We start from the raw sequence: 20,388 nt of genomic DNA, 5'->3' as shown, positions 1-20,388 counted from the left end.
CACCTTTTAAGACAATACAGCGGTCACATCACATACTGTTCTATACAAAAACGGACAAAAGTGTTTCACATACAAATCTATACAATATTTGTTTTAGATTTAGCCTTAAACTTATTTATTGCTAAATTAATTTTCCTCAAAGGGTATTTTTAATGAAGACAACACTTGAAAGTTTTAATTTCGGTGAATTCTACTTGCCAATCTTTCGAGTAACATTGTGTAACATGGTATTCAAGTTTATAGCTCTGTATGTGAAACGATTTTGTTTAAAATGACATCAACTTATAGGTCTGTATGTGATGTGACCGACAAATATTTATACCATCCAAAAAGTGAGTCCAATCACAGGAACTTTGTGCGATTTATCTTGTAGTTATTCATCTCTGCTTTCAACCAATTGTTGAATATTTTTGATGAGAATACTGTTTGGTGTCTGGTGGGATTAGGCAATTCCAGTTGATATTCACACACCCCCTATGGAAAACATGACCTTAATCTTCAACACAGGGAGTGTGAGAATTTCAAATGGGGTTACCTGAATTGGTGACTCCATTTGAAATATGCATCCCCTGTTTGGGAGATTAAGTTCATGTCTTCCACAGGGGTTACCTGAATAGGTGACTCCATTTGAAATATGCATCCCCTGTTTGGGAGATTAAGTTCATGTATTCCATAGGAGGTGTATGGATTTCAAGTGGAATAACCCACTGCGTTGTAGGTCAAATCTGTTCTGACAATTTGCTACAATCACTTTTGGGTAAAATCACTTTTGGGTATATCCATATGTGCCAACTTTTAAATTAATTAATGCCACTTTTAAAATAAAAATATAAAACCAATACAATGAAAATAATTAAAACAATATACATACAATTTTTAATACAGCAAATAGTTAATAATGTTAAACAGAATTTGTTGGTAATTTTGTATTGTTTGTGCAAGGAATGGGTGGTTTTTACATATCTTTACAGTTCCGATGGCAGTGTGAAGTTATACTAATATCACTTTGTTTGTCTAACACTTGGCGAGGTAAAAACAGATATAATAAGGACATTTTTGCTATAACATTTATTATAGATGACTTGATGCCTGAATACACACACAACATTATACCATTCAGTTAGTCCATCTGCAAACCACACCCCCGTTGAGGAACCTTTTGAAGTTCCCACCAAATTCAATAGTGTTAGTAATTCCTGATCCAACAATCTTCATCTAAAAACAGTGCAAAAGTAGAAGATTCTGGAATTCCACACAAAATTTCCTAATCAGGTCAAAATTTAGCAAAATCCAACTGGATTTCAATATTGATCAACTGGAGATGGAAGTGTCATCTTTCAAAGGGAGGTGTGAATTTAAATAGAATTGCCCATTAGATGCAATCACAGGCTTACAGTGAGAGTTAAACCTGTCATGATGGTAGGTATATGCTCATTTCATTTTTTAGTGCTGTGTAACCCTTATCTTACAGGGAGTCCCTGCTAATACCCCTACCCATGATTTCATTTTGCTCAGCAAATGTCAAAATCACCAAAATAACTTTTGGTAAAATATTGGCCTTGTTTTCAATTGTGATGACGTCCTGTGAACGGAAGGCCTTTTGATAGGGGAGGAGATTCAAAAAGACTGATAATGTTTGAAAAAACCTTGTTAAGATATCAATCAATGATGATATCAGTCACAGATGATCTTCGGATTGGAATTTCTGGGAGGGATGTCAGCCTCCTAACAAAAGCATTTTTATTGATAGGATGCCATCAAACTTTTTGTTTTTTCCCTAACATGTTGGTAATAGACTGAGAAAATCAGTATTCAACTGTTGATGACTGCCCCCCACCAACAAAATGCTTTTGCTTTTAAATTTAATTAGTGGCCCAAAAATGTGTGACATGCTCATTTCTGTTACTGTCTTGTGGGAAGTTTGTACTTTCTTTGGTATCAATGGATGGAGTATTCTATAAAGGGGCCGTTTTTCATATATGTGATGCGATCAAGCAAAATCAGTCGGAAATATTGATTTTGAGATATAGCCAAAGAAAGGAAATATTTCATTTTGTTTCCTGTTGTTTTGTAAAGTCTTTAATTGCTCATATCTTTGGAACTGGTTTTTCAATTTCAGTGGAGTTTTCTGCAAAATCCAGCTTTATAAATGCTTTTATTTATCCTATGAGAAACTGAAAATCTAATATTTCCGAGTTCCGACAGATTTTGCTTGATCGCATCACATATAATGCTACCAAAAATAGTAAGACTATGGTTAACACTAAACTGAAGAGCAGATGAGTGCATCCACCTATTCCTTTGTACAGGAGCCAACTGTTGTTAATCCGTGATGAATCCCCACTTTGCGAGCGCGTATATGCATAAAATTTGCCATGCCTGGAACCTATGTGTGCTCTATATGTTGTTTTCATTATATCGGAGGAAGCGGGTTAAACATTGCCCTTTTATTCTGTTGTTCTTTTCCTGCTATCAACAGAAAAATCATCGACCTTCTTCTAATGTTGATTTGAGTGCCCGGGTTGAGTGGTAAAATGAAAACTGCGAATTGCACGATCTTTAGCTTGTTTGGTTGTTGAAAGGAATTTAATCATGTTTCACCGTTGTTCATCACTGATTAACAACTTGTGTCCGGCGTGTTTGCGTGGTTTACTTCTTCTAGCTGCCCTCCCAAAGTAAACCATGCAGACGATGCGGACGCGAGTTGTTAATAGGTGATGAACAATGGTGAAACATTATGGAATCCCTATTTCAACAATATCAGAGATGCCAACCGTATAGAATACTTAGATATTTATTTCCATACAAAACCAGTACACTTTCATGTACAAAAGTATTATCAGTATTCGTTACGATTATTTCCAGTATTTTTGTAGTAATACATGTATACGAGGGTCATTGATAAAGTTCTATCGGCCTGGTTCTAAGGTCACTTACAAAAATCTGGAGGTTTCAATATACATTTTTCAACCAAGTGCAGGTGCTATTCTAATATATAACCATGCCAAGTTTGAAGAAGCTACCATTTACAGAACCAAAGTTATAAGAGTCGAAGGTAGAACTTTTTGAATGACCCTCGTAAGTACAAAATACTGGCAAACAATACCAGTTGGCAGCTCAGCAACATATTTTCTCTGCTATGCTTACACCATGTTACATTTCTTCAATTGGATCCTAGCTACACAAAATTGTACACAAACTTGATACCTACAATTGAGGAAAATAATGTTGACACACTCTGGCATACTGAAATGTAAATCATCTCCCCTCTCCCCAATTCAATGTTGATGGAAGCATCTCTCCGACATTGAGTGGGGAGAAGGGGGAGGAAAGGGGGAAGGCCTGCTGTTCTCGTCTCATCAAACATAGTTATACTAATTTCACTGAACTGGCATAGCAGGAATAACAAAATCCAACAAGTGTGCCAACTATTTTTTCCTTGACTGTCTGACTTATTTGTATTACATTTTCTATTTTGCATGGCATCATCTGAGGATATGGTAGCTTTACGTTTAAGACGACTTTGATTACATGAGGACTTGCAGGATATGGTGAGTTCCAACATATTGTCAAGGTGTGCCAACTATTTTCTTCCTTGATTGTAGGAATATATAGCATGTGCATCATAAGCAAATGATATGATCATGATCATTTCCCTATTAAACAAATGTGTGGTATTCAATTCAAAAAGCAAGAACAGTTTTCCCCACTCCTCAATAAAACTCCTTTTTTGATCCTATAGTGTACCATTGCACAGGGTGGTATCTGTATGATTCTGATGATCATCTTTGTAGCCTACCAGTTCTAGGAATGCTCCAACTGCTCCAAAATAGCCCTGCAATGGAAAAGGAAACCAACAGGGAATTAATACTGAATCATGAATGGCAACATTGGAAACACTTTTACTTAATTAATATCTTCAACATAGTTCCATTCATGGCCAATCTACACAAATGGTTTTTTGTTGTTAATTTTACTCTCTTGAACCTTGCTGCCTAAGTGCTACTCTGTTTGTTTGTAAAAGTACATGCATAGTAATATACAAAACAACTTCCTGATTAGCAGTGGTATACCAACATTGTTATGAATGAAAAAATGTGACCTGATCCAGTTCACTCAGTTATTATCAGGTTCATATAAGTAACAAATTCCCTTTCTATCAGTCAAAACCCCATGTTTATAACTGATTTATTTGGTTGCAAAGTTACAACATTTTTACATGTTCATAGTATAACCATGACTAACTATAGCCCTAACATATTTCTAGCTAAACACATCAAAAGAAAGAAGTCCCCCTCTCAAAATTACGTCATAACATCGTAGAATAAAACTTTGTACCAATAAAACTAACTGAGGAACAATTATGTGACTGTTTGCTAATTATTGTGTGAAAATGAAAGATGTCAATGACTTCATGGCTGAATGAGCCCAAATTAAAGACAAAAACTGCCCGTTCCAAAAGTCACAAAGTAGGCCTATACTTGTTAACTGCAAGGTGTATTGGGACAAGGAATGAGACTGACCATCTTACCACTCACTGTGCTGAGCTCTGCATCAATATGGGGATTTACATGGCTGAATGATCAAGAATGTTCACTTGGTGAGGATTTTAAACTGCACTCAACCACAGTCCACATGGATTAGTGACAAGCCATGAATCAACTTTTGTGACAAGCATAGGCCTATTTTGTGACTTTTGAAAAGGGCAGTTTTTGTCTTCAATATGGGCTCATTCAGCCCTAAAGTCATGGACATCTTTCATTTCCACACAACATTTAGTAAACAGTCATATAATGATTTCAAAGTTAGTTTTATTGGTACAAAATGAAACCTTCCAATGCTATGACAAAATATTGGGAGGGGGACTTAATTTTGTTGATGTGTTTATATCTCACTTTCATATTTGCTGACATTAGCCTGAGTGGACTAAATCGGGTCACAAAAATATAATATAGAAACATTATTGAATTCGTGTACATCGTGGAACATTCAACTATTCTTGTTACCCCGCGACTAATCATGCTAATACACGAGCATACAATGCTACTCTACGCTTCCATATAAGCGAGGTTATCTGCATACAACAGCTTACTACGCACAACCATGCAAAGAGTATGTTCCACGATGTACACAAATTAAATAACTTTTCTATAGTATCAATTACAACACAGTTATAGAGGTGTGACTGTGTTGTAATTGATTAATGATTACTACCTTCAACAAATCAAGATTCAATATAATCGGAGATACCACTTGGTGTTGTTAAAAAAAGATCCTGAAGTGCTTGATAAAGTCCAGAAAATGCCCTTTTCCCTAGATACTTTTGTACAGTACAATAAAATGAATCAATACAGGATGTAATAGCTTACCTCATGCTGAAGGAAGAGAGCTTGTAACTCCCCATTAGACCAGTAATGCATTGCATATGCAAGTAACTTCATTGCTATTGGGTTCACACGTAAGAAATTCCCAACAAAAACTACTCGTTGGATTTTCTGAAAAGAAGTAAATGTCACTGGTTAATGTGCCCACTCAGCAGTTTTGAATGGTTAAGCCAAATTTTATAATACAAGCCAACCATGTTAATTTTTACAGTGGTTGACCTATCTCATTGGTTACTATAACTAGTGATACTTTGATTCCAGTCACTTTCTAGTTCAGTGTGGATGGAAAATATAATGGGAGCACGGTTGTAGATATAGGTCCTACCCATGATCAGTATAGGTCAATTACTTTGATGCACCAACTATAATTTTTCAATTTGAAATTTTGTGTGAGCAATTCTGCTATGATGTCACAAACACTTTGAATTTTCATTTCACAAACAACATGAATTTGAAACATCCTAGAAATGGTAAACAAGAGTTGAACAGACTGCTGATGTATATACATGCTGCTTTAGTGTGCAATCAATTTATCCTCTCTACATGGCAATGTATGCAGTACCTTGCATAAAGTGATAAACAAGTGAAAAAGTTTCTTCATAACAAAACACATTAGACACATTATTTACTGATATTTCTCAAGAAAATTGATTTTAAGTGATAGGGAGAATGAACAAGTGGAAAAGAATTAAATTAAATGTTTAAAAGTTCTGTTTTGAGTATTCCACTGTTTTCCACTTTAGTGTTCAAGAGGATAGCTATGCATCTACTACATGAAAATATTCAACCTAGCTATCCTCCATGACACGATAGAGAATAGCCAGAGTTTCTTTTACAACATATGACACCATCTTACCTCATTAAGAGCTGTAGACCTCGCTATGGACCCTATGTTATTGGTTATTGTAACAAGTGTTGCTTTGGCCAAGTCAGCTTTGGATGCTTGGTCCCTCTTCTCTTTCACAGTCATAAAACCAAAACTAATGAGAAATGAAATAACATAAGCTCTGTATTAAAAATCATCTCAACCTACATGTATATTGGATGACACATAAGAGAGTGACACACAACAACGAGAGAACTTTTGATGCATATATGCATTATGCTATTAAACATTTAAGTAGAGTTTGTTTCAGTTTTCAGTTTCAGTTTATTTACCATTAGACAAAAAGCAGAAAAAGAGGTATACAATGGTAGGTTGACCAAAAAAGAGCAATGCTTATACAAAGTTTGGCCACCCTAAACTAAGTTACGGGGGTCTAAATACGATCTTACCCTATGTGCAAGGACAGGGATATTTTTAACAGTGACGTAACTACATGGTGTAAACAGGACTGAACAAGACAGGTGAGACAGACGATGTGTTGGCTATAAGTTTAACTCAGGAACTTATAGAAGTCAGATATGAAACATATAGTAAATACAAGGTGTCCCATAAAAAGGTTACATGTAGAAAATGAACCGCATTTTGTGATGGTACAACAAAATAATGTCATTTTTTCAGATGTTATTTATTTATTCTTCTTGTAACTATTTGGTAAGTTTCAATTCCGTATCTTAAAAGCAAATTAAATTATGAGCGCAAGATGACAGGGGTGTCAAGAGTGGCTACCATCAAAATATCGCACAACGAAAGTTGAACACAAGCACACCTTTGTGTTTAGATTTTATCTTTAATACTTTATATGTTTCTCTTATTTTTAATTGTTGAACTTATTGCACAAAAGAAACATATTGAAAAATTAAATATTGTACACTGAAAATAAATCGGCTTTAGAGCTTCTCGACTCTTGGTGGTAACAAATAAAGGAAGATGGTTAGTAGAGAAGAATACGTTTTGGTGAAAGCAGTTCTGCACGCTGTATCTCCTGTCATCATCATAGTGAAATGAATAACAATATCCTTTGCATTTAGGCCTTGTGTGGATTTTGTTGACTCGAAATTGCTGCTGTTTGTCTTTAAATTTCTGAACCCCTGAAGTAAAACTGAACAAGTTTTATTCTTTGTTTAGCAGAATAAAATATTGAATATGCCATGCTATGCCTGGGCCTGAGTCAAGTGCCCCGCCAAATCCACGGTGGCTGTGACGGTGGTATGAACCTCGTGCTGCATACCGGTATGTCACGTAAAGAGCTTGGTCAGGAATGCCTGGAATGCGGACTAAGTACGTAGGTTGTGAACTTGACATTCACAGGGGTACTAGTAGAGGGTACATAGATTATGTCATGAAAAGGATATTTATAATTGTTAAGATTAACTTGTATTATTTTCAAAAATCTACATGTAACCTTTTTTTGGGACACCCGGTATAATATAATAAACTTACTAATTGTATTGAGATTTGATGGTACATTTGAAATTATGTTTAAAACTTCCAGCTAAGTACAAGAATGAATATTTGAATTTGCAGAATTCCATAAAATAGGACCTTGATAACTAATTGTGTTTCTGTCGAGATCCGATGAAAAATAAACAGATAACTTCCATACAGGATATGATTAGTTGAGAAAACAGTTTATTTTCTGTGGGCCACACACATTTGTTTTTGGGACTCCTTTTTGAATGTGAAAGGATTTGGCAAAACATTTGACTTACCTACTAGCTACTATAGAACCTGGAAGCCCAAATCTGGCATAATCCCCACCGTATATGTCCCGTACATGTTTGTCTATATTTGTGTTGTCCCCCTTTGCTGCCATCTCAATAGCTTCTTCAAATGTCTCACAGCCTGTGAGTAAGCAGCAGAGACCAAGGAATGTACCACCACCAAGGCTGGAAGGAAAGCAGAGAAATCATCTCATATAGGATATAAGAAGTGCAAGGTGTTATCTAGAACTTTTTACTTAAGCTTTGATGCATGCCGTGGTATGTACCATGATTTGAACTTGGACTTGAAGCATATTGTATACTTATTTTATGTTCTTGTTAATAATATTTTTCTTCACCAAAGGCCTTCAGAACATGGACATGGTTGTCTCAAAATCTGGTATAAAGTTGATAATTTTGCTTTGGAAATTAAATAATGAGAAACTGAAGTATCCTAAAACTTTATTCATGGAAAAAAGCAAAGAGCTCAAATGATCTTAGCACATACTGCATGTAGCTATGATTAAATAATTTCTAGGTTTAACCTTGAACAACAGTTAATTTAATCATGGTATGGTTTCCCTATAGAGGCCGTCAGCGTGACGTCATATGCCGCCATCTTGTGGGTACACGCTGCGATGGTCGTTCGATCTCCATGCGTGAACAGCAAAATCATCGCGTTGATGCGTGGTAACAACTGCGTGGCAAGCTGCGGCCTGCGCGTAGTATCAGACGCATGAACACGCGTATCATTTGTACCCACAAGATGGCGAAAGGCTGACGGCCTCTATTGTAAATTTTCCGACAACATACTATTGTAGTAATGGGCTATTCCAATTTGAATTCATACCTCCCTATGGAAGACATAATGTTACTCTTCTACACAGGGAGTGTGAATATTAATTTCAAATGGGGCTACCTGAATGGGTGACTGCATTTGAAATCTACACCCCTGTGTGGAAGATTACGATCATGTCTTCCATAGGGTGTATGGATTTGAAATGAAACAGCCCAAATGGCAATGGAAGAGCCTTGTCAATCATGTGAAAAGATGCACTCATAGTTATGCTACACATGAAATGTGCATACACAAGGAGTGATTACATTAACCATCCGGATCACATTTCTATATTCAGGAAGTACATGCATTAATTTAGGAAAACATAAACATGCACTGATGCAGAAAAGAAAACATATGTAAACCCTTTTCCATTGACAATATAGTTGTTATTCTTTTATTCACAGAAGAGTAGCTTTTGCTTACCATGCTTACTTAGTCGTGAACATGACTATTATTTCCATTTATTATTTCCATTTGTGTTATTAATTTAAGGTTACTGTTTGGACATGACATCTTAATTCTGGACAATTATGTTGCTTTTGTCTTCAATGTCTGATATGTCTCAGTCATATTGGATCAGTATCCTACTAGGGGTTACAGGCTATTATTAGCCTTATCTCGCTCATTCATTATGTTTTACCTATAATTTATCATTATGTTATGTTGCATACATTATTGAGTGAAAAAATAAATCAATCTTATTCTTAGTCCGTTTACTTGAGCCTCCTTTCTCATATCACTTTAAACCTGATAGTTATTGAGTACCTATAACCAAAGGGGTATGTTTAATGGTGCATTCTAAAGTAAATACTCTACAACAAGTGAATCAAAAAAAATTGTGAACTATGAAGGCAGCTAGTAGAGATACTGATGCTGTGCATAAATTACCAAATGTATCATACTGGAATGTTTGTGTCAAATGAATCTAGTGTGGGAAAAATATATAGGCTAATCTCTCAGGTAGGGGCTCCTGTTTGGTTTTGGTAAGGATGTGCCTCTGAGAATTTGAAAGTGGACCCATCGCTACACCGAAAGTCCAAATTTTTGTCCAAATTTAACCAAAATTGCGCCAGTTTTCGCAGGGTTCGGTTTTTGCCAGTTTTTGCCTGATTTAAACCGGCTAAAATGGCAAAAACTCACATATAGTTACTCAAATATTATAAAGTAACACAGAAAGCTCACAAACAGTAACACACAACTTTTAATGAATCATTCAACATATTTTTGTCTCATCAAGTCCTTAAAATGAAAAAGTTTTGAATTTGATATATGACACATTTTGGTTAAATGCACTTGAGCAATAAAAATGTGTGCCTTTAATTTCTTAATATGGTACTTATTACAAATCCTGGTCTTGTTACATTCAGGAAATTATTTTTGTAACTTAATAATTTGTTTTGAGATGAAAAAACTGAACTATTAATCACTTTGTTAGTTTTTGCCATTTTTGCCGACAAAAACTGTTTTTGCCAAGCGGTTAAAACCACGGTTAAAACCGCGTTTTTTTCCACTTGCGGCAAAAACCTGCGAACCCTGAGTTTTCGCAAAATTAAAAAAATGTTACTGTGAGGCAAAATGAGCCAAAATTGGCCTAGAAGAAGGGGTCATTGATATACCAAATGGCCTGAAACGCAACCCACATTTGTACTGAATACCCCCCAGCCAATCACATTACTAAGATATGAATCATAGTCAGTCAGTCAGCCAATTCCTTACCTTGTACCACCAACCCTCTTGAAGTTGTTATGTGAATACACTGCAAGTATGCTCACCCCTGATCCTACATTCACTACCAGATATGGGTACGGATTGCGGAAGTCAAATGGAACTTTTTCAGTCATTTCAGAGTCTTTTGTGGGGCTCCTATAAAAGTAGCATTCATTTGGTAGAATTCTGTCTATGTAATGAATACCACGTATAACACAATTCAGCTCATCGTGTTTACATAACTGGAGTTGCACAATCTGTAAAAAAAATAAGAAAGAAAGCAGCAACTATCCTTGTTAGTTACACTTCAAGATATTACACCGGGGCAGGGGTAGCGCTAGGTTGCTTTTTGGGGTCCCGGACCCACCAAAATAGAGTTCAGACCCCCTGTTTTTAAATTTTCTGCAAGTTCAGGGGTCCCGGCAGACCCCCAGTTTTTCAATCGAGCGCTATTGCAGACATACTATTTATGTTGCATTTGTGCAACTCGGACTCGCCAAACTCTACTCCGGACCCCCTACTTTTTAATTTTCTGCAAGTTCGGGCGTCCCTGCGGACACTGGAGTGTTAAGTTCTAGCGCTGTGAACTGCGCATTGTGAAAATGGTTAGAGCTGAAGTTTGGTTTGACCTAACCAAGAAAGCAGTTAAAGTACAAACAAAACCTGATTATATAAAGCATCATTCTTAATCTATTTCCTTATCTACAATGATAATTTATGATTTTATGATATAGTGGATAATAGATACACTTACTTCCCCAACAAACACAATCAGTTGTGCAGATCATATCTGTACTATTATCAGTTTTTGAAATAAGCACTCCAGTCTGCTTGTCCAAAAATCATGTGCGACAACCATGATAATATAAGTCAAGTCTGGCAGATAACCAGTTTAAATAGTTTACCTCCAAAATCATGATTAATTAATATTCAGATTTGGCAGGAACAAAATCAAAATTTGCACTTTTATGTTCTAATCAACGAAAGCACAATGCTACACATAAAAAAATATACAGTAGTTTAAAAGCTTTGTTTACACTACAAATCAATATGGCATGCAACGGAGCAAACAGCAACTTTTGAATTTGCATCTTCCTTGAGTTTTTGGACCATCATGTCTTTATTTCTTAAACAATTTCAATCAATGAGGTCTTAAATCCGAGCTATTAAAAAAAAAGATGCAGCTATTGACTGCTTGTTCCAATTATGACATATCTGCCTTTATTTAGGATAGAGGGTTGAACATAACTGGTACCTTAATTCTTTTGCGCACTGCATTACAAGTTACTATCACCATACATTTTTAATGGACACAAGCCACATGCCTAAATATGTACACAAGCCAAAGGCCTAAAACCTATCACTATACTAGGCATCACTTTTTGCCCCATAATTTGTTACATTTATAGATCTTGTCTGAGCCCATACAATTGATAGAAAACATACCTCATTAAAATCCTTCTCAAATTTGTAGGCTCCCCCTCCTGTAGCATGTACTGTATCAGCTAAACTAGACAAGTTCTTTTCTTTCACCATATCTAGAAACAAGTTCATACTAGTGGTCGGAAATCGAATAAAATGCAGCGAGCCATGGTGGCCCAATATAGTGACATTGTTTATTTGCAGGTGCACATCTCTGACACCTGTTGAACCATATGCGGTATAGGATTTGAGGTAGTGTTGGATCTTGGCTAGGGCATCAGGTTCTAGGTCTGGGTCATCGTCTGTAGGTTCCACATCATCTGGTTCAAAGTATACAAGTTTGGCTAGGGTACCGCCAATGTCCACGCCAAACCATGGCATTGCTGCATGAGGGGAAAATGAAAAAGAAAGACATTTTTATTTCAATGATGTTCTCAGTTTATGGCCAAGTAAAAAAATACCATGTTTCTCATTCGAGTTTCTAAATAAAAAGAGGAAGAGGGGCGTTATATTATATTTTTTATCCCAAAATGGGTGTAAATACCCAATATTTGCGGCTGTTTTAACGTATACATGCCTGCAAAAAGTGCAGGCCTTTTTTATTTTGTTGTTCTGACAAGTAAGGCCCCACCAATGTTCTGAAAACATTCCAATTTGTTTTCCTTGCATCATAGCAGGTCTATAGAAAGCATCTCAACTTCCTATGCATATTTTTAAAAGTTATAACTAAATTTCAAAAAATAAAAATAAAATTGAAGAGGCCTCAAAAAAGGAAGCAGGAGGGGTCGAGAATCATGTTTTTTTTTTTTACTTGGCCTAATAAGCATCATGACTAATTAGTTAACACACATACATGTACATGTAGACTGACCACTGATGCAGCACGGAAATATGGGAGAGCAAATTTTGTCCAAAGTTCACTGCCTTAAGACTTTGTATTTACTCAGTAGCCATGTCTGCTATGAGTGTTGGACTTTGAAAATGGAGATTGCTAAACAATTGTTAGACTTGGTGCTTTTGTGTCAGCAGAGTCTTCACAATTCTATAGACACACAGTAAATACAAAGTGGGTTATATGTCTGAAAGTAAAATAATCATTTTTTAATAGTGCTCTAACATCACAATCAGAAAATTACAATATCCTCATCAGCCACACAGGTATGCAGGATGAGAAAACAATTTAACCCTTACAAGGAACATGCTTTTTTGCTATCGGAAGGCAGAGAAAGAACGAAAAAGGAGAGAAGATGAAGAAAGATTTTACTTGTCACCCCCGGAATTGGCACACGATCACCGACTTCATGCCACGGTGGAGTTGCTTGCCCGGCCAGCGTTTTGGTGCCCATAAATGACTCGAATGCATGCATGCGCCATAGACCCTATTCGCAGTGGATTTCCTTGTAAGATTTATACGTGTTAGGGTTAATATAATCATAGACCCTAGGGTCTATGATATAATCAAAGCCAGAAATAAAAATATTACAGTTTGTCCACTCTGAAGTACAAAGTGACAACACGCGTGTATACCAGGGTTCGGTTTTTGCCGGCAATGGTGGCAAAAACTGGCAAAAACCTGTTTTTGCCCAGTTTAAACCGGCAAAAACTCACTTATAGTCACTTAAATATTAAAAAGTAACACAGAAAGCTCATAAACAGGAACACAAAACTTTTAACGAATCATTCAACATATTTTTTGTCTCATCAAGTCCTTAAAATGAAAAAGTTTTGAATTTGATATGCCACATTTCGGTTAAATGCTCTTGAGCAATGAAAACGCATGCCTTTAATTTCTTAATTTCTTAATATGTTACTTATAATTACAAAATCTGGCCTTGTTACACTCAGGAAATTATTTTTGTAACTTAATAATTTGTTTTGAGATGAAAAAACTGAACTATAAATCACTTTTTTAGTTTTTGCCATTTTTGCCGGCTAAAACTGTTTTTGCCAAGCGGTTAAAACCACGGTTTTTTCCACCTGGGGCAAAAACCTGTGAACCCTGGTGTATACAGCGCGTAAACAGTGCGCAGTGCTGCGTCTCTGCTGCAGGTATGTGTGCCTTCAAAGTCGGCACACTGTGTGCGTCCATGTCGGTACTTTGTACTTCAGACAAGACAGACTGTAGTAATAATTTAACAGCCAGGAAAAAGTTTTCTGTCAATTTTAATGAGAAAAAAAAAAAAAAAAAAAAAAAGGTAAAATGAAAGAAAACCCAATACTATCTAGCAATGCAATATTATATGAACATATAATATGAAATTTGTCCATTTTATTTTCAAACTTGATTTTTTAGCATAATGAAATGTTTACACAGTATATGTCCCAACTTATACCTAAATGGAACCAGTCAAATTTGTTGTGTTTGTCAGCTCAACAAAGCAATTTTGACATAATGTCATAGTTTGCACCAAGGGCGTCAATCCAAAGTTTATCGTGGGGGGGGGCACAAGTTTTTTAAATATGGTGAGGAACAGCTAGGCATCGCGTCGTGTGTACTCCGGGGGTGGGATGTACCCCCTGAGTCATCGGAAATTTTTTCAAAATGAGCGTTAACTGAAGGCATTTGGTGGAGACTTTTTACACTACTATTGTGTAAAACTTTTTCAACATGAAGGCACATACAATAGAAGCAGAAACAGGAAGTTTGTTCACCTACAACAAACAAACATACAAACAAACAACTACAACAGTAACAACCCTAGCAACAAAAACCAACAACTCAACAAACCCAAAGATTATTTGAAACCGGGTTTGAGACTACCACCCTAAATCATTTCCAGTGGGCTATATTACAGTACTTACCTATTTCTTCATTCCCATTCATATCCATACTTTCCACATTTGTTGCTTATAAGCACTCTACATTGATTAGGCAATTTAACATTTGTTGCTAAACTGATCATTTGACAGCTACAGCTCAATACCTATCTGTGTTTTCTCTAACTGCGTACCATGATCACACCATGATTTAAAATAAATCTGATCATATATTTGATTGCATGCAATCTACAAACACATGATGAACTCAATACTACTATCAGTCATTTACACCATTTGTAAACAAACTACAGTGCTTATCAAAACAGTTGGTTATATCCATATTCAGCAGCAGAACAATAATTAAAGTTCATATTTTCTCCAAACAATTCCACGCAGCTGCCAAATGACAATTCAAAACTCTTCAATCCTGTGTAGCAGTTCAACTAATTAATAGTATTTCTGAGAATTTTCTTCTGCTGGCTAAGTATGCATCAGATTTGATTGCACACATGATGATTAAAAGGAATAAATTGATAATGATAAAAATCAGTACTGTATCATACCAAGTTGCATAATCACAAGCATATTTCAGATATGTATATTCAAAAACTCTAGAATGCTATACATTGTAGCTTGTGAGAATATTGTTATGATAAACATATGCAAATGGCAGACACAGATAGAGAGCAAACTTTTGAAGCCTTGCAAAAATATCACATGTTGTACTAAGTCACTGCAGAGACAGAGTTTATGGAACAGGTAGGTTTTAACAATACACTTTAAATATTTGCACAATCTGAATAGATCTACACAGTGATATGGCAATGGTCAATGCAGTCAGGCATGATAAGATTTCTTGTGCATTTATTCCAATCCCACCAAGTGGGCATGGAGGAGTAGAGGCAGCATAATGACCTATTGCTAATCACTGACCCACTAAATGACCTATAAGCAGGGCTTCCCAATTACAATTCTTCAGGGGGCTGTAGATCTTGACTGAAAAGGGAAAAGAAACTGTAAAGAAAAAAGAAGAAAGGCAGAAATTTGATGTGTAATTAAAAATAGAAGAGGTGCACCTGTTTAAAGAGGAATTTTGCACATGTTCCCTGTAGGTTTTGTCTCTGATCAAAGTGTGGGGTAACACCATAGAGCTCCATATCAACACTGGAAGTCAGCTCAGGTCTGAAGGGGTGTCATTTTCTTTGGCGGCGGGGGGTCATGAATATGTCGGTGACCGGAGTCAATTTTTTATGACCCCCCTTAGGGGCTGTGCAATAATTATGTGTACCCCGGAGTACAGTGGTGAATTTTCAAAATGGTCTTCCAAAATTGCTTGCCCCCCTTGACCGTGCCAAAAATCTTTTGCCCCCCTTTTGGCGTGCCAAAAACCTTTGCCCCCTTTTGATGTGCCAACAATTCTTTGCTCCCCCTTAACACATGCAAGATTATGGGGAACCCGGGTCGATCCTTCATGTAATTATTTCGTGTAATCTAATCCTAACTCTAACCCTAATCCTAACCCTAACCCTAAGCCTAATCCTAATCATAACCCTAATCCTAACCCTAATCCTAACCCTAAACTAACCCTAACTCTAACCCTAACCCTAATTTCGTGTAAAATTACATGAAGGAATAACCGGAACCCGAATTTAAAACCTTAAATTGTCTTATCATATAATGCGAGCACAGCGAGCAAGAAATTTTGCATATTTGAATGTGTTCCTAATGTTTTCCTACACCTTTTTAGGGTGTAATATAGAAAAGGTGCCCAAAATATCTGTGCCAAGAATCGCTTGCCCCCATTCGACCTGCCAAAAATTGCTTGACCCCCCCTTTCGACCTGCCAAAAAATCCCAAAATAATTCACCAGGCTGGGGTACACATAATTATTGCACCAAAATTTTTTACCCCCCATCTTGGGTCGAACATTTTATGACCCCCCACACACACACAAGACTCAAGACAAATTATTCATTGCCGGAAAAAAGGAGAGGAGCGCAACAAAACTTTAGGGCGAAGAAAGTGTGCGGAGTATGTTAAAATTTTGATTGTGTGTGTAAAGGCGTGTGGAGCGCACAAAAATCCTTAAATGGTCTACCTGTGATATCCAATAGAGCAAATGGTACAGACTTTCTGTTTGACCATTTTAAAAATAAGTTGCTATACCCAGCTTTAAAAGCTTACTTGTTTATGATGAGCAGTGTCCTCAAACCATACAGTGTGTCCACATAGAAGTACAAACCAAATCTGTGGCATCGGGGGTCGATGCTTTGCGTCACACGCACTGTGTGTTAAAAAAAACGTGACGCGTGGTGCGCTCTGCAAGTGCAAATGACTCCCTGGGTATATATGACTTGGTCTGATTGCGTCATCAAGTCCCGTGGAATGCATGCACGCAGAGTGGTTTTAATAGTGAGCTTTAGTGAGTCCTAGTTGGGTTAGGGTTAGTGTCCACAGCCTCAATTTTGCTCCTGGATGAATGCCAAAAATGTTCGCCTCTCTCTAATCTTCTATGAAAGCTTTAACTTTGGTGGTTCACCATACAGCTCTTTATTCGTGATGTGATACAATGTACATAGCCCTCTTGCTCAATTTAATGACATTGTGAATTACATGTAGGCCTAGATAGATACATGTACCAAAATCATTGTATTGTGTACATGCAGCATTTGTTTCCACAAAAGAAACATCCTTGCTAAGCTTTGCTACACAAGTATAAGATATTGATATGAAAATTATTGTAACTAAATAAAACTGATTAATTTTACTGATTACCTATGAGCTCATGTATATGGACTTACCTAAATATTTACTTGCTTCCATTTTTATTTTATCTATTTTATCTATTTCTATAAACTACAGTACCACCGAATATTATAGAGCTCTTCATTTACACCTCAGATGCTGCAGAGGTAATAAACCATTGAACACTCATGTTATCTTGTCCAACCTTTTTAACTTTTTCAGATATAAATAAACCTCTTTACAAAAGAAAAACAATGTTCTGATAAGGAATAGGTCAAAGTGCTCTAATAAAACAAAAATTAGATATATATCCCAAACTATTAGTAGTAAGGGCTTATATTGAAATACCCTACCACGTTTTCACACAGAAAGAAGGCAGGCTTCCCCTCGCTAAGCGCGCGCCTCAGGAAAGCTCGGTCATAACACGGATGGATTATATGCCTCAGTGATACTCCCTGCCCAGGATTTTAACAAAAGAAGGCTAGCACAGGAAAGCTGCAGGATGGCGCACACCTTCCTGTGTAAGGGAATTTCAATATGAGCCCTAAACAAGTGTTGCCTAACTGCTACTCAGCAAACAGCACAAACTTGTTTCCCAAAATTGTAGCTTCCAACTCCAGGCTTCCTGCAAAACTTCTTTGATTTACTCTGAGATATACATGTAACATAATGATTTGTTAGCAAGCCTCATATTTAACTCCTACGAATTGATTTCCCCATTCAAGTGGGCCTGTTCAGAATGTCAACCTGTTCAGAATGTCAACCAACACAGGTTCCTTACTTGCCTGACATGCTGACAGTCAGTGTTTACTCTCTCCAGGTAAATTAGGTGCACTAAATGAAGTATTTGTTTGCAAATTGGCCCAATTTTGGTTCATAAATTCCTCAAATTGAATAATTGTAAAACAGAATTGCCAATTCTTAAGCACCAAATTTAATTTTTCCTGGGCCAAAAATCACCAATAATTTTCAGTTTCCTATACAGATAGACATTGGAGGTGTATTGCTACATTATGTACATCACAATTACACTCACGATCTTTCTCCACCATCGTCTATTGCAGCTATATCTCAGGGCTTATATCACCTTTTCCATTATTATCCAATATTTCAGGGCAATGCAATGGTACCAACTCACTATTGAGCCTTCATGGCAGTTTCATGCCAGCATGTACATTTCTAATCACATTACAGACTATCAAAATGATACATGTAGGTACCCTTCAAATTTTATTTTTATAAAAGGCTTCTTCCAAATGTGACCATCCAGCACAACTGAGCCCTGAAGTCGCCAATCATCATTTTTGAGATATTCAACCAAAATATTCTGCTTCAAATTAGCTTTAAAATGATGTATATCATGTCTATAGTACTTGACTTTCAAGTAGTGAAAAATCAATAAAACAGTCAATAAATCCTTTGTTTCCTATTGTTTATTGTTAAGTTCAATGGAGCATATATCTCAATAGTGGCACTGGAGACATCCGGGCTCAGTTGTGGTGGATGGTCACAAATACTCTTAAAATGTCCAGAATGTATTAAATGACTTGTTAATGTTATACAATATGATCAACAAATTATTTGGATCTTTTGTTGAATTTTGATGTGTCCGACTCAATTATAAATGAAAACTTGATGGGTACACCCAATCATGATAATTTTCCTGGTGATGTGTGTAGCCAATATTATTCTATCAAAGATGAAACAAATTCTTCCAAAAAAAGTTTTCACCATTTTCAAACCATATTCCCTGTTGATTTCCTAGTCGAAATGCATTATCAAGCTTCATAGTAACCATGGTAACACAAAACGTCTGAAAAACTTCCTTCCTGGTCATTTGTTGTGGTTTTTTTTCAAAGAGGGCTCACTTTCCAATGGGCCTTGATCTGTGTTCTTGGCATCAAACTATTCCTATATGCATGGGTTTTTTTTCAAAGAGGGCTCACTCTCCAATTGTTGCAATGCAAAAGTAGTAAACATTGTGAGCCTAAAACTACGGGAGATTTTGGTAAATGGGCGGATGCCTACATTGAAAGAATGGGAGGCAAACGATGGTTTGTAAACGCCATTGCCTCAAAGCAAAAGTCACAACCCAAACCTATCCATGAGAAAGAACCAGTGAAAGATACTAGTAAAGTTAAAGCTATGCTTGCTATCAATTTGGACATTTTGCATCAAAATGCCCAACCAAAGTACATGAATTTATACCTGCAAAAGTAGGGCGGCAACCCAAGTGAAATTATCAGCAAATTGACCATAGCATGTTTTTCATGTACGGAAAAGTAAACGGCATAGATGCCACTATTTGGAGAGACAGCGGTTGTGATAAAACGATAGTTGACAAGAAATTTGTAAGTCCTGCCGCCTATACTGGGGGTACAACAATCTTGCAGCAATTAAAAGGTGAACTGATCTTGCCCCTTGCTACAATTCAGATCAAGTGTAAGTATGGCGAAGACCAGTTTACAGTCGCTGTACTTGATTTTGAGGGTCATGAACAGGATGTACTTTTCGGCAATGACATTAAAAACCTTGGTTGGCCCCTGATTGATCCACCTAGCATAGATATGCAAGGTAGCCCTGCCACACCCAGTTCTCCAGCTACGGTAACAAGCAAAGCCCAAACAGTAGCTGAGGAACTAGAGTCAACCAATCAGGATGAGTTATTTAGCCCTGCCACACCTAGGCCTATAAATTCCCTGGTAACAACTAGAGCCCAAACAAAATTGGATGAGGCTGAGTTAGCAAATCAGGAGGCAAAACATAGGGCTAGGCCTAAATCAAGCATACCTAATTATGGTAATGACCATCCTGGGACCCAAGCTAGATTTTCAGCATGGCTGAACATAGACCCTGAGAAACTAGCACAATTACAGCAAGCTGATCCCAGCTTAGCTGGTAATGGTAATAAAGATAGATTTGGCTTAGAGAAAAATGTGAGTT

At 36.8% G+C, this 20,388-nt stretch overlaps 1 protein-coding gene across 3 annotated transcripts in view; it reads right to left on the bottom strand.

The window, feature by feature from the left end:
* Nucleotides 1–2,118: 2,118 nt before the first annotated feature.
* The window catches only part of LOC140148759 (pantothenate kinase 3-like), a 28,168-nt gene continuing 9,898 nt past the window's right edge, over nucleotides 2,119–20,388 (bottom strand). For 2 of the 3 annotated variants that reach the window (XM_072170810.1, XM_072170808.1), the window contains exons 2-7: nucleotides 11,965–12,323; nucleotides 10,528–10,775; nucleotides 7,980–8,156; nucleotides 6,241–6,364; nucleotides 5,370–5,495; nucleotides 2,119–3,835 (exon numbers count right to left, since the gene is read on the bottom strand). In XM_072170810.1, the coding sequence (XP_072026911.1) occupies nucleotides 3,737–3,835; nucleotides 5,370–5,495; nucleotides 6,241–6,364; nucleotides 7,980–8,156; nucleotides 10,528–10,775; nucleotides 11,965–12,321 (1,131 nt within the window). In that variant the 5' untranslated portion in view covers nucleotides 12,322–12,323 and the 3' untranslated portion in view covers nucleotides 2,119–3,736. Of the gene's footprint in view, nucleotides 3,836–5,369; nucleotides 5,496–6,240; nucleotides 6,365–7,979; nucleotides 8,157–10,527; nucleotides 10,776–11,964; nucleotides 12,324–14,742; nucleotides 14,841–20,388 lie in introns of those variants that run through there. The other variant, XM_072170809.1, reaches the window with a different exon arrangement.

The sequence above is a fragment of the Amphiura filiformis genome, chromosome 3 (assembly GCF_039555335.1).
Source record: "Amphiura filiformis chromosome 3, Afil_fr2py, whole genome shotgun sequence".
Classification (NCBI taxonomy): domain Eukaryota; kingdom Metazoa; phylum Echinodermata; class Ophiuroidea; order Amphilepidida; family Amphiuridae; genus Amphiura; species Amphiura filiformis.
Note: the sequence above shows the minus strand (reverse complement) of the source record. Positions and strands in the feature narration are given on the sequence as shown.